General features: G+C 43.0%; 1 protein-coding gene across 2 annotated transcripts in view; it reads right to left on the bottom strand.

Moving 5' to 3' along the window:
• Nucleotides 1-15,387, bottom strand: part of ALX1 (ALX homeobox 1) — a 32,839-nt gene that overhangs the window by 11,099 nt on the left and 6,353 nt on the right. For both annotated transcript variants that reach the window (XM_083573370.1, XM_083573371.1), the window contains exons 2-3: nucleotides 14,988-15,292; nucleotides 2,682-2,810 (exon numbers count right to left, since the gene is read on the bottom strand). In XM_083573370.1, the coding sequence (XP_083429496.1) occupies nucleotides 2,682-2,810; nucleotides 14,988-15,292 (434 nt within the window). The remainder of the gene's footprint in view (nucleotides 1-2,681; nucleotides 2,811-14,987; nucleotides 15,293-15,387) is intronic.

Below are 15,387 nucleotides of genomic sequence, written 5' to 3'. Positions count from 1 at the left end.
TTATTCTGAGTAGACTCATTGAAATGAATTAATATGACTAAGCTAGGCCTGTTAATTTAAATAGATCTGCTGTGATCACAAGTGTTTAAATGCTTGACAGCAATCACAGCAACAACTCTGAATTCTGTGGCCCCATTCAATGTCTATTATTGTGTGTGTGTGTGTGTGTGTGTGTGTGTGTGTGTCTTGAGATGGATGCCAACAACACAGAGAGAAGGAAACACACAGAGACAGAGTGCAACTGAGAGACTGAGAGATCCAGAACTTTAAGCAACTCATGTTTTGACATCTATAAGCTGTTTGTTTGTTTTTTTGTACAGCTCCTAAGAATGTTAAGCATGTTATAATAATTGTTTTTTAAATTAAATGATTATTATCATTATCATTATCATTATCATGAAAAACAGTATCATACGTACTAGAGATCATGGGAAATGTAGTTTTTGAGTGTCCAGGTGTTCAGTAGGAAGATCAAGTGTTCTGGAAAGGATTTGTCCCACAACTCCTTACACCTGTGGCACCTCTGAGCAAGCTGGTGGCAATGTCCCAGGTGCCCAGAACCTTGGGACCTAGTTTACAGGGCACCTGCTCTTCCTACTAAGTACTCAACAGATGATGAATGAATGAATGAATGAATGAATGAACAAATGAATAAATGAACTGGATCCCAGTGACTGCCTAGATGCCCGGAGAAGAATGGGGAACCTGTGACCCTCCAGATGTTGTGACATTCCCAAGTCCCAGCTCCTATCAGCCTCGGCCAGCAAGGGCACTGATCAGAGATGATGGGAGTTGTAGTCCAACAATTTCTCTCAAGGATCACAGGTTCTTTGTCCCTGTTCTTGGACTTGGAGCCTGTTGAATAGCCCCAGGCCGGTCACTCAAATAACCACTTTGCATTTAAATACATGGGGAGCTATTCCGTGCATTGCCCAGTTGCAGAAATGTAACCTAAAGTTCACTTGGGTTCCTTAAAGGTGGTGCTTTTGGAGAGTGGCTCACCCAGCCACTCTGACAATCTGCTATGTTGGCTGCTGCTAATTCAGGCTGTGATTTATATAACATATAAGATGGATGCATATGCATTCTCGCTCTGCCACATGTTCACTGATGGCAGAGGGAGTGATACTGCAGATGCTGGTCTTCTATCCCAGTGTTCAGCATTAGTGTGCATACACAGCAGGGATCCTGATTACGTACACACAGTTGTAGACATGTAGGTCTCTTTCACACTAACACTGAACATCCAGATGTTAGGGACAGTGGAGCCCGTAGGAATTTTCCTACTCCCAGCCCCCAGGCATATCTAGTATACACATGTGGCAGGGGGAATATACATACACCTAGAAATTTCAGGAAATCAAGCAAACTGTGCAATTCTATACATGCCTACTCTGAAGTAAGGTGGATATACATATGTAAGAGGACATAGGATTGCAGGCTAAATTTCAAAGCTCACACTGAGATCACAAAGTCACCTGCTGTTTGGCAAGTTCCACCCAGTTGCCACCAACTGTGCTGCCATTTTCCCCACTGGTGTTCCCAGACTAAATACTTCTACTTGGAAGTAAATCTCATGTATTTCAGACTTTAAAAAACAATAATAAAGCCGCAACATTAGCTTTACGATTACAGCAAAGTTAAATTCTGTTTTAGTGTGAGGTAGCTAACTTTTGGTTAATTTTACAACATGTGAGAGGGCCTAAATCACCTTGAAAAATTGGCCAAATTGGCCAAAGAGAAAAATGGTTCAAATGCCAGGCAAATAGCAAGTGCCTGACATTTTACTAGCTATCCAACTTTGTGACTTTGGAAAGAGTTTAATGAATTTCCTCCAAACTGTCTTTTTTTTAATAGGAATACATTCCCACAATATTCCAACAGCTATTTGTTTATCTTTGTGAACACTTCAGCTGCTCTGATTACAATGCCTTGTGACATTTACGAAGGGGGGGGAATAAAAAATGTGTATTAAGGAAAATAAAATTATACAATTAACGGTCGGGCACAGAAAGGGATAAAAAGAAAACAGATGGTTGGCTGCAATTACTGTTTTTATAGAATTCTTAGTCAAGCAGAGTATAAGTTGCCAAAAAAAAAAACCCCAACTAGAAATACTGTCTTATCATACTACAGGAGGTTAGATTTCTTCTAATAGTTAACAAATGCACTGAATCTAAAGAGCAAAATTGTACAATGGTTTGATCATAAGTGTAACACATTTACCATCTGGTTGCCTTTCAAGAATTTGTACTCATCTAGAAATTCTATTAAAACGCTTAATATATATTATAATTAAATCATACCTACAAATTAGGAAGCAATCATCCTAGTCACTGAAACTCCTTACAGCTGGAGAAACTCCAATGAACACATGGAGCTCAGCTCCCCTGACATGCAGGGTTCTCCCATTCATTTTAATGCATGTAGGGCTGTTTCTTGGCCTCAGATCAGGAAGGAAGATCAGAGTTCCTCTCAAACTAGAAAGTACATCTTGAGCTTACTCTCTCTCTCCCCAGTGGATGTGACAGATTTCCATGCAAGAACCCCATGGTACACGCCAAAGTGCCCCGTGTGGCTCTGGCTTGGGTGCCAACGATGGCCAAAATATGAGTCGATTTCAGAAGTGTCAACACAGAGAGCTTGCAGTTAAAGAACCAGAGCTTTGCTATATTAAATACCTGTGGGTAGCTATCAGTCCTCGGTAGAACAGATATGTCATAGGTGGCAGCAAAATGACTTTTGGCTTGTTGGATTTGCCCGTACCGTTCCCTCTTTCTCCACTTCGCCCTTCGGTTTTGGAACCAGACCTACATCAGAGAAGACAACAATGGTTAGACTACTCATGGGGATGACTTGAGGCAAAGGGCAAGATAACATACCCCTCCACAACTGGACTGGCAGCTGAATCTTACTTCAAGGCTTACTTTTTAAGTTTAGAGAAAAGGTGAGTAAGAGGCAACATGATATAAGTTTCTTAAAATATGCACGGAAAGGAGAACGTGGCTAGAGAAAAGGGTTTTTTCCACTCATAGAATCCTAGAATTGTAGAGTTAGAAGAGACCCAGAGGGTCTCCTAGTAAGGTAAAAGGTAAAGGACCCCTGGACAGTTAAGTCCAGTTGAAGGCGACTATGGGATTGCGGCACTCATCTCGCTTTCAAGGTGAAGACACTGGCATTTGTCCACAGACAGCTTTCCGGGTCATGTGGCCAGCATAACTACACCGCTCCTGGTGCAATGAAGCATTGTGACGGAAGCCAGAGTACATGGAAACACCATTTATCTTCCTGCTGGAGTGGTGCCTATTTATCTACTTGCTCTGGTATGCTTTCAAACTGCTAGGTTGGCAGGAGCGGGGACAGAGTAACGGGAGTTCACCCCATCGTGGGGATTTGAACCGCCGACCTTCTGATTGGCAAGCCCAAGAGGCTCAGTGGTTTAGACCACAGCGCCACCCATGTCCAACCCCCTGCAATGTAGGAATCTAAGCTAAATCATACATGACAGGTGGCCATCCAACCTCTGCTCATAACACTAGAATTTGTGGGCATCCAATGAAGTTGAACATTGGAAGATTTAGGACAGATAAACAAAAGGATTTCTGCGCTTAGCACATAGTCAAACTACGGGACACACTCCCCCAGGAGGCAGTGATGGCCACCAATTTGGAAGTCTTTAAAACAGGATTAGACAAACTCATTGAGGAGAGGGCTATCAGTGGTTACAGGCCATGATGACTATGCCCTACCTCCACAGTTAGAGGTAGCAATGCTTTTGAATGCCTGTTGTTGAAAACCATGGGAGGGGACTGTGCTCTTGTATTCATGTTATGCTCACTGGTTTCCCACAGGCATTTGGTTGGCCACTGCGATAGCAGGGTCCTGGACTAGATGGGCCATTAGCCCAATCCAGCAGGCTATTCTTACATTCTTATCACCAGTGACAGTACCATGTCCCTCTGCCACAACTGAGGACAGCAAGCTGGCTAAGGAGGTGCTGTTTTGGCTGCATGGCACACACAGCTCTGTCCTCCAGCATCTAACCTCCACAGCCTGCCTCTTAGCTCCTGCTGCCTGAGGAGGCCACCTCACACTGCCTAATGGCCCAAGTCAATTATACAATATTGAAGCTGAGAAACACTTAGAATCTGTTACCAGACAGAATAAGAGATCAATTAATTGGTGCCAATTACTGCAAGGGTGTCAACCTGAATAAAATATGGGGGGGGGCAAGGTAAGCCCCACCCCACATTCAATCACAAGACACGGTGCACACAAACACCATTTGAATGGCAATGCCTATCAACTTAGGGGGGAGGCTCAAATATTTTATTGGGGTGGCCAAAGGGACCTCGGCCCATAGGAGTTGGCTCCTATGATTGGCTGGATGAATCCTCTAACTCTGAATAAAACAGCTCATTCAATCCTAATGTAACAAACGTCTTGTTTTTATTGTCTTGTGGTGTTTGGCTAGAGGAGAACTCTGAGACTGTGACTGATCTGGTAAAAGCAGCAGCAGATTACTGTCTTTTGTAGGACTCAGTTATCTGAATGCTCTGGCAGATGCTGAGATGGCAGCCCCACTGTCTCCTGGCTTCGTTCAGATTTCATATTCTGAGTCACCCTGTTCTGAGTTCCAGCCTTCCCATATGTTCATGATGGACCAGGTTAACCTATCACCACCACACTTTAAAAAGGGCATCCCTTGGTTACTTCCAAAATCCCTTCAGGAGAGTTGACTGAATGGCTTCCTAAACAATGTTATTGGTGGAAGGGGATGAGCTAGTTTAAAAAATGTAGAGCAAGCAATCTAAGGGCCAAGCATACTTTATAGTGATCTCTGTAGTCTAGGTCTGTGACTTACATATTTTTTATATTTATTGGTTTTCGGGTATTGTCCATTTCTTAAAAAAAAAATGCTTGAAATGGTACACAAAATGGATAAAGTTACAGATTAAAATATCATCATAACAGTAACATTTACAAAATGTGAATATACCCCTCAGCATGATGTCATTTCACATATAACACATTCGGGGGGGGTAGCATACTAGAATAAACATTATTTCATAGTCCACCAAAGACAATCAAAGATGGAGCCAGGTGGGTCTCTTTTAAAAAATTAGACACAACCTTAATTTTGCTACCATAATGGTAAATGATGGGAAAGCTCCTGCCCCTCATATCTCCAAAGGTAGGAGAACAGTTTCCAGTCTTCAGCATTCAGACCAGGTGAAAGATGATGTGGTTCTTAAGCTATTTAAAAGTGAGAATGGAAACATAGTTGTAACCAATGACAATTGCATAAAGTAGGGGAGGAATTAGGAACCTGTAGTTTGACCAAACTGCTGGAGGCAGTGGAAGACAGGAGTGCCTGGCGTGCTCTGGTCCATGGGGTCACGAAGAGTCGGACACAACTAAACGACTAAACAACAACAACAATGTTGTTGGATTAGGAACCCAGATGTTGGATTCCAGCTCCAGCCAGCATGGACAACAGTCAAGGATCATGGGTGTTGGAGTTCAGCAATGGGCCACAGGTTCCCCACTTCTGATGCATACAAAGGATGCTTTCGCTCCATCAAATAGTGAACTCAGCTAGTAAGTGCCACCAGGATCAGGGAAGTCCCTAGGTACTTAAAGAACTTGGTGCACAGGTCCATGGCATAATATCTGCATATGCTAATTTCGATGTAAATATGTGTATGGGGAATTAAGGTGGTGGAACTCTAGAGTCTCATCAGCAAGGTTTGAGTGGGGCAACCTAAAAGGGAGGACTAAGCATGCTGAGCACAGTGACCACTGAAAACGAAAAACAGAAGAGTGGAGTGCTTTCTTAAAAGGAATGACAAGTTTCCAAACTATCTTCAAAGGCAGCACCATGCCTAATATGTTACAATAGTCCACAGTAATGATGTGGAGCTCCTGTACTTGTGCTTTGCCCTTGTTCACTTCTGGAAAGAGGAAGCTCCACACATATCAAAGAATACTTACACTCCGTTGAAGTGAAAGGGGAAGCATTTGTGATCAGAGGAGCTCCAGACAGACAGACAGACATACACACACACACACACACACACACACACACACACACAGCTCCTGCACCCAGAGAAAGTCATTACAGTGCGACAAATATGTTTGAAACTTTAAATTGTATCACTAGTCACATATTTATATAAATCATTGCCAAAAGGTTCTTCATGTGAGCTACACGTTATTACCACAGCATTTGTTGCCAAAGCTACTCCCTCCTCACCCTATTTCAAAGCCTCTGAATAAATAAATGGATCCTGTTTCTTTCAACAACAAAAACAAAACGCAACTTGAAACAAATATCAAAATAGCACTGTGGTGTCAAATGGCAGGGAGGTTGTTCTCCTCCGTGCCACAACATTTCTGGTCAAATTACACAGCGTTAAACTGAGCTCAAAAATAGTGCTGTTCCCCTTGGCTCATGTTTAAAGATCAGCAAACGAGGAAAGAACTAAAACCCTTCTTCCGGGGTGGCGCCATCGGCAATGGCGGACTCCCTCTGAACTGGAGGGACCAGCTCCGCGTGAAACGGGTCCTTTCCGCTACGGCGAAGCGGGGACCCTTTAAAAAATCACAGGCGGACGAAGCCTGTGACCATGGGACTCGGCGGGCACCTTTAGCGCCCCCCCAACCCGCAAAGGAACCCATAAACGGGCTCCGAAGCGAAGAGGGGGAAGTGGCACGGTGCTGTGAGTCTACTGCTTTTTCCGTGGAGCGAAGCCACATAGCCGTTGCCGGAGAGCGCTGCCTTTTTCCTGGGACAATTTGGCATCTAAAGAATCACCCGTGAGTACTTAAAACTCGAACAATTGGACTTTAAAAAAGGATTGGCCAGTAGAGAGGAATTGGACTTAAAATTTACTTCAATTTGGTACTGAAACGGGAAGGTCTAAACAGGAAGTCAGCCTTCTGTTTCTTTGTAGTCAGAATAAAGCAAAGACAACGTAACTAGAGCATAGAAATTCACCTTTAAAGGATTGGCTTTCATCATTTAAAATCGTGGAACCCCCCTTCGGTAGCAGGAGAAGAAGGGGGACCTCTTTTTGGATTGTTTAAACCTGCAGAAGTGAGTTTAAAGTAAAGTAACTTTCCACCGTCCTGATCCTGGAGCGGAGTGTCAGGACTGACGTTTGAAGCTCATTGACCAGAGACAAATGTTTCTGACAGATAGTTAAAAGAAAAGTAACATAGTGACTCCATTGTTTCCTTTAGCATTTCAAAGGAACAAATATTGACTGAATATTTTAAAAAAGAAACTTTGTTGCTATTGTTCTTAAAAGAAAGAATAAACAAGTTGTCCCCCTAGAGGGAGACTGTGAAATTGTAACCAACTTCAGGAGCTTGCAGCTGTTACAGATTACAATCGTGGGAAAGGACTTGTGACCTTGCAGGACAATGTCTTCAGAAGCTCTGTTGGGTGCTTTCTGTAAAATAAATGCCCTACTGGATCAGCTAAGTCAGAAGACGGACTTGATGACTAATGCGACCAGAAATTTTGAACAGGCAGTAGGAAACTACATGGAGCCTACCCAGGAACTAAAACAGGAGTGTGCTATGACAGCACAGATGAGAAAAGAGGATACTGCTGAATCCTGGGTGTCAGAAATGGAGGGAGCTGTGGCCCTGCAGGATCATGAGCCTCTGGATTTGATAAATGAATTTGGAAAAAACCAGATTTGGAAAGATAAAGTTAGGTTTGGTTTGGAAATGGGGGGTTGGAATGACCCTCCCATGCCGGGATGTTTGGACTTTCTGAGTCTGGTAATGGGCCGTCAGATGTTTGGAGCTGTGGGGGCTCTTAATTTTGGAGGGAATCTGAAACAGGTGTTTAAATATCACATGGAGCTTAGTCTGGACTATGGAAATGGGGCTGATCTGTTGAAAAGGGTCAAAAATATTACTAAGCTGGAGTTCCTATGAGTGGAAGGAAAATATGAAGAAGAGCCGCGGAAGGGACATGGAAGAGACTTGAGGGCCTCGGATATAAGGACACCAGGTTAATGTGCTAGATAAATGGGACAAAAGGGACTGACAAAATCCGGAACCAGTAGGAAGGGACGCTGGATGAAGATTGGATTGTTTTACTTGTTTTTCTTTTATCATTAGGACTGCTTTAAAATAATTGATGAATGCTAGAAAAATGTTGAAATGGAACTACTTGGTTCTAGTAAAAATGTTTAAAAAATTAGGTTAATGGTATGGTTATGAGAAGTCGGTAAAAATAAGATTTAAGTTTTAAGTTTCAAGGTTTGCTATAAGACAAGATGAAAATAGATTAAGATAATGTAAGGACAAAATATTATGAACTATGGATAGGATTTGCTGTGATAATTATTAACCAAGATACAAGAAAGGGGAGGAGGAGGAGGTCAAAGAAAGAAGGTAATGAAAGTTAAAAACTTGAGAATGATGGATGTATTTTTTCTTTCTATTTTTCTGTTTTGTCTTTTTTTCTTTTTTTTCTTTTTTATAACTTTAAAAAATCTTTAATAAATATTAATTTTTTTAAAAAAAGAACTAAAGCCCTTAATGCATTTCAAATCTAATATCGGAGCAGGAACTTTAAACAGAAATGTTTCTGAAACTGATTTGAGTGTGGAGGTTATTTATTGCTTTTAGCCCTTCAGGATACCCAAACACACATGTACCCGCCCCTTCCTAATATTGCCCAAAGCAGCAGGGACGGCCTTTTAATTTCCATAGACCCGTTGTGAATTTAATGCGTCAGTTTTGAAAAATGCCCCCCCCAAACAATCAAAGCACAACCCCGGCTCAAACCTGTTAAGCATTTCTTTTCTTTTTATGAACCTAGGCTGCCGGTGCAATCCTGCCCTTAGCGATTCGTGCAGAAATTCCACTGAAGTCAATGGGGCTGCTCCAGTCCTTAACCAATTGCAGGACTGCACCTCTTGTGGGCAAATTTGTATTATCTATTGTGCCGAAGGCTACAAGAAACCATTCCCTCCCCCCTTGCTGTCTCCGCAGGAGGCAGAGAGAACATATTATGGGAATTTAGTAATGAGGCCCTTTCATTGAAAAAGTCCTTGACAATCTCCTTAAGCTGGGTGCCAATTAATCCACTGACATGCGGCAGGAAAGAGAACAACTCCGATAAATTAGGTTCAGGCTGACTCTCTCGGCATGGATGCAGGACGAAACTTAAATTGGATCTTGATGAAATGCCACGGAAGGGAGACGTACGGGGAGCATATCCAGCCAGTCATTTGGCTAAACTAAATAAAACAATTTGCTTGAATTTAAAGGAACTGACGGGGAAGAAACCCACATTTTTTAATGCTGACACTCCCCCAAAATGTTTCTGTTTACATCGATTTACTCAAAGCCAGCTCTTGGCAAAGATAAAGTAACCATTTGCCTATACAAAACAAGGCAACAATCTGCTGCTTGTTATCCCTGCCTAGCCAGATGCGGGTCTCTAATGATGTCAGGCCTTTGAAAATTGCTTAATATTGTGATGGAAGACTCGGAGGAAGAAAGATCCCCAGTTTCTTGCATTGGCCTTTTTCAGTAGGCTGATCAGAAATGCAAAAATCCAGGGCATTTAGTTCAATAAGCACGGAAATCTCTGTGTACACAAAGCATAAAATAAACATTCTCAAGGGGGGAAACTGAAACCAGCAATTTTGTTCCAAGGAGAGCACATAATATATACAGTCTGTAAATCCACACTCTCTTTATCGTGCTCCACACAAAACTAGACAGATCTGATTCTGGCACCTTTACCCATCTTGGACAACAATGTGGCATGAGACAGCCCAAACTTATTGCAACCCAGAAGATAAAACTGAGCCAAGCTCCATCCCACTTACGGCCAGATCTCTTGACTCTACTCAAAGAGTGTAAAATGATGTTGCGCATGGGCAGAAATTGCAGTTATGTCAACATCAAGGTACAAATGAAGTGGGGGGAATAATCTGAAAGCATGATATCTGGATTCTGTGAACTTACTCTCAGAAACACACTTAAAAATAACCTCCAATTTGTTTATTTTTTGGCACCAATACTTTCAAAGAGAATCCAGAGTCTAAAGAGTTGCTGAACATTCTGGATTTAAGGGGAAGGAATGCAATTGGAGGGATGTCATTTTAGAATTCTAAGAATAGCCATATCTTTTGTTTGTTTGTTTTGTTGTGTGCAGATCTGCTAGTGAAGGAGCATATCTTGTCAAACTGACTTTTTATAAGTGCCAGTGCCCTGGAAAGTTCAGAAACAGACATCTTGGTTCAGTTCCTCATGCTTGAATATCTGTCTCCTTTATTTCTTAGCAAGGCCTTTTCAAATTACAAAATTGCATTCAGTCTGAAGAGTAAACCTCACATTGTCAGTTATTCTGTTCAGATTTTTTTTAAAAAAAAAAAATCCAGCTTCTGTAGCTGTTCTCCCGATTTAGCACTGTACAAAACTTCCTAAAGGCAGGCATCCATTAAGGAGACTGTAAAAATCTATTACCTCCTAATGAAAAAATATTTCACTGAATTTGACGGTTCATTTGGTTTGCAAATTATCACGATCTGCAGTATTTTCTGCATGTGCAAACTGTTTTTCCATTTTTATCTTGTGGTGTTCAATGGGACGTGATTCGGCTCAGTGGGCAGGATCCAAAGAATGGAGAGGCTGGTTGTGAAAGCTTTGCAGTGCAATCCTACCCATGTCAACTTGGAAGCTCCCTTTAGACATTGGTTGCCTCCACATTGCGAAACACGGGTGCAAAAAGTTTTAGGGGTGTGCCTCTGCAGCTGCTGCCCTGACAAGAGGTGCTCGCCATCCCACCTGCTCATCAAACCTGAGCAGCATGCCAGGCAGGAGCTGAGAGAGGATGGCTGGCAAGACTCATGGCAGGGGTGGTGCCCCAGCCTGAGCAGGTGCAATACGTGCCTTAGAAGACACATTACTTGCTCTGGGTGCTGGCAACCCATGCTACACCACTGGGTGGCACTTACTTTACAAAGGTCTGCAGTGAAGAGAGTTTTGTGCATAGCTGTGCACCCAAAGCTTTCAATGGAATCTGGAAGCATTCCGGTTCCATGGCACCCTCTCTACAGATGTTGGTGCTGTTAGTGTAGACATCAGAGGAAGGGCAGGCTGAACAGCACGGTGTTGCGAGTGAGACTGCTCAGCACAACCCCCACTCCTTGCCCCTGTTAACAGCAATGTGAGAGCTTGCCATGCCTGAAAGGAACATGATATAGAACATTGGGAGTTGCCTAATGCCAAGTCAGAGACCATTCGTCCATCTGGCTCAGCACTGCTTGCTCTAACTGGCAGTTGCTTGACAAGATTTCAAGCAGGAGCTTTTCCTCGCTCTTCCTGGATACAGCAGGGATTGAAACTGGGACCTTCTAGGTCAAAGGCAGATGCTCCATCTCTGAACTACAGCCCTTGCCCATGAATTCAAAGGGGCTTCTTCCCAGGTACGTTGGTCTAGGACTGCAGCCTCAAACTTGCTGTATTCTCCCCTGGCACATGGCAAACTAAGAGAAGTTTCAAGAGTGGCTTGCGATATGGCCATGGGGGAGTCAGCTGTTTGACAGAAAAGCCAAAAATTCCACTGGGAAACAAGCAAATCCCTTTCCTGAGTCTAAGCAGTTCTTTGGACCCAGGCCAATAGGTACTAGGCAGTGATCCAGACAGCCAAAGCCTAGAGGAAGGGTGGTGCTTCCCCCATCAAAAAATGAAAAGAAAGACCCACATACATACATATGCAACAGTAAAAAGACATAATCCAGATTTCCGTCCTTCATGTTTTTGCATGCATCTTTTACACCCACACAGTCCTCGGGATTGAGGACTGAACTGAGACAAAGGATTTTAGCACGTTATGCATGTTAATTGGCTGACCAATGCCAGGATCTCTGTGTCATCAACAATTGTTTTGTGAATTACTATTGCTAATTAGGTATTTATCACTGTCTGTACTTCTCTGCATTCAATTTCCCTCTGACCTCATGGCTAACACCCCCACATACAAAACCCCATGGTATTTATACATACCTGCAACTCAGGATAACACTCCATACATCGGATGAAGTGACATGACCTATACTCCACGAAAGCTTACACCATAATAAATCAGTTAGTCTTTAATGTGCCACAAGACTCTTTGTGGTCTTAGCTACGGTATTCAGGATGTTTTTCTAGATGCAAATGCTTTTAAAATGACCTTCCCCAGCCCAGTGTCTGCTAGATGCTATGGACTCCAACTTTTTAGAAATGATATTTGAGGGTTGGAATCCAAAACATATAGAAGATGCCAGTTCAAGGAAGACTGCTTTAAATGGACAGCAGTTATTTCTAAAAACTTCCATGGATTAATCTTTTGGGGGTGTAAAAACTTCTTTTTAAGTTACAAAAGTTAGCCAAAACATGCATGTTTAGTAAGTTCCACTAGAATCAATGTAATGTACTGCAGAACAAATTTTGGTCTCTGAATTTTCATTTTCTTAATTGACTTCTTCTCATTCTTTGATTCAAAGAATGTTCTCCCATCTTGTCTCCACCAATACACCCACAGTAGGTGCAAGAGTTCATTGGACGGCATGTATTTTTAAAAAAACTTCTACTTTGAACTGTTTTGTGTTTATGACCCCAGTGATGTAGCCATGCTAAACTACACATCCATTTCTCCTTTAAGCATCAATGTGTATTATGTTTTCAAGCTTCTGAACATGCCTCCACTGACTTCTATGGGATTTGCTTCTGAGAACGTACACTGAAGAGCATAGCTATAACTGATGTGAAGCCTTTTCATCCATTACATAATGGTTTGACCACTGAGTATATGCTTCACATGCCACAGACTTCCAGTCCTAGCTGAGTGGATGGTTGCATCCACATAGCTCATAATTTGCATTTTTAAGTGTACAATTAAAATAGCTTAGATGTGTGGAGCTTAAAATGGGGGTGGGTGGGGGTAATGTATTGAACAGCCCTAATTACTCACTAATGTTCACGTTCAAAGATGTACAAGGATATTTAAGCCAACAATTATCAAGGCATTGTTCATTAATCATGGGGGATTAACAACAAAGCATAGAAGCCTGTCAGGGACGCGGGTGGTGCTGTGGGTAAAACCTCAGTGCCTAGGACTTGCCAATCGTATGGTCGGCGTTTCGAATCCCCACGGTGGGGTGAGCTCCCGTCTTTTGGTCCCAGCTCCTGCCCACCTAGCAGTTCAAAAGCACCTCTAAGTGCAAGTAGATAAATAGGTACCGCTTTATAGCGGGAAGGTAAATGGCGTTTCCATGTGCGGCGCTGGTGCTGGCTCTCCAGAGCAGCTTCGTCACACTGGCCATGTGACCCGGAAGTGTCTCCGGACAGCGCTGGCCCCCGGCCTCTTAAGTGAGATGGGTGCACAACCCTAGAGTCAGACACGACTGGCCTGTACGGGCAGGCGTACCTTTATCTTTACCTTTATAGAAGCCTGTCAGGTTAATGAATAGACCATAAGATACAAGATTCCATCCTTTTTAAAACACCTCATTGATACTGATATGATGAAAGGGAGAAACGTGCTAAGTGGGAGGCACGTTTGGCAGACCCTCGCCATAATCAACTCCCACCCGGAAACCTATGACCCCACCGTGGAAGGATGTGTGGATCCAGAATTGGCCTCCACAGTCACTTATGGACTCATTGTTAAAACCGTGTTTATGGAAGACAATCTTACTCGGCTACGAGTGATCGCCAAAGAAGAAGTAGTAAATTAGCAGTAAAATACTGCTAATGCCACACAGCAAACAGTCTCAGCTCACTGACTAGAATGGTTCAGAGACGTAGAAATTGTAATTATAACCTTTTAGAGACTGTGGATAGTTATTGTGCAACACTGTATAACCATTCTGCAGAGGCAAATCCTTGTCATGTGTGATTGCTTACATTGGCTTTTGCATTTCCAGAGCCCATAATGTTAATGTATTGCATGAACTATGTGTTCCTCTCTTCCGCTCTCTTTCCCTCATTAACATCACCCAAATCCAGAATGCAAACAGTGCAGCAAAGGCACAAAGGCGCTTTCGGAATCATGCAAAAATAAAGCCCTGAATATGTGAAATAGGGCTAGTCTGGCTCCGTTCAAAACCCACAAATTTGGTAGATGTCCCTAAGCAAGCCGTTGTGCTTTAGTCTCAGCCCGTTGACCATGGTCCACCTTACAGGACTGTTGTGAGAGTTGCTGAAACAACAGCTGCTAGTGCTGATGGCTATGACTTATCAAATTTATTTGTCACCTAATACCTCGGCCTCTAGGTGACACACAACAAAATATTTAAAATAAGCCGAGGTAACAGTTACAAATATTACGCAATAAACAATGGCTATTACTCAACAGATGGCAATGCACTGAACTGCTAACCCTCTTTCCCCAATACCAGAAGAGGAACTGACATATAATATTTTGTAAGACTGCCGATATTAGATTTTTAAAAAAACTACTTGTTGTTTTAAATAGGCCTAGGAGAATATGAAAACCTTCATTTCATACCACAATGACATTAATATTGCTGCAAGGTTAGCCTCTTTGTGGAGAGCATTCCACAGAAATGGGGAGCCACCACTGAGAAGACCCCTCTCTGTCTATTTCATGCCTCAAAAGGAGACCATACTCAGAGGATAAAAGCCACTTTGGAAGATCTTAAGACCCAGTTAGGCACCTATAGAAAGAGACATCCAGTCAGGTACCTAAAGCTGTGTGGGACTTGAAATGATGTGAAGCCCTTGAAAAAATCTGTTCAGTATTACGACTGCTGACATGCCTTACTGGTTGAGTAGCAAAGCTACCAAAATAGACGCGCAGTCAGCTGGCCCAGCCTCAGATTGAAACACAACATCCTCCTCTGTCTGAGGGATAATTCAGACAAGGCTCTTGCTCAGCCTAATGAGCTTTTTTAGCCTCCAGAATGAGCAGCTTTGTTTTTGGATGGAACCGCAGCTCCTACCTGAACTCTGGCCTCGGTGAGTTCTGTTCTCAGAGCCAGCTGCTCCCGTACATAAACATCGGGGTAGTGTGTCTTCTGGAACACTTTCTCCAGCTCTTCCAGCTGCAAACTGGTAAATGTGGTCCGGTGCCTCCTCTTCTTGCTGCTGGAAACGTTGCTGTCGCACTTATCTCCCAGTTCGTCCATCTCGCCTTTCTCCTGCATCCCTTTGGCGGGGGACATGCGGAGGCTGTTGCAGTTGTCCAGAGGTCTCCCCAGCTCGGTGTGAAGCGGCTGACCTTCCACTTTGGTAATTCCATAGTTCACTGTACAGCAAAGGGGAAACAAGCTTGGGTTGGGGTTCCTTTCGTTTTTAAATTTGGAAGCATTTTGCGGGGAGGTGGGGGTGGAATTATTATTG

The sequence above is a fragment of the Podarcis filfolensis genome (genome assembly GCF_964270895.1).
Source record: "Podarcis filfolensis genome assembly, chromosome: 10".
NCBI lineage: Eukaryota > Metazoa > Chordata > Lepidosauria > Squamata > Lacertidae > Podarcis > Podarcis filfolensis.
Note: the sequence above shows the minus strand (reverse complement) of the source record. Positions and strands in the feature narration are given on the sequence as shown.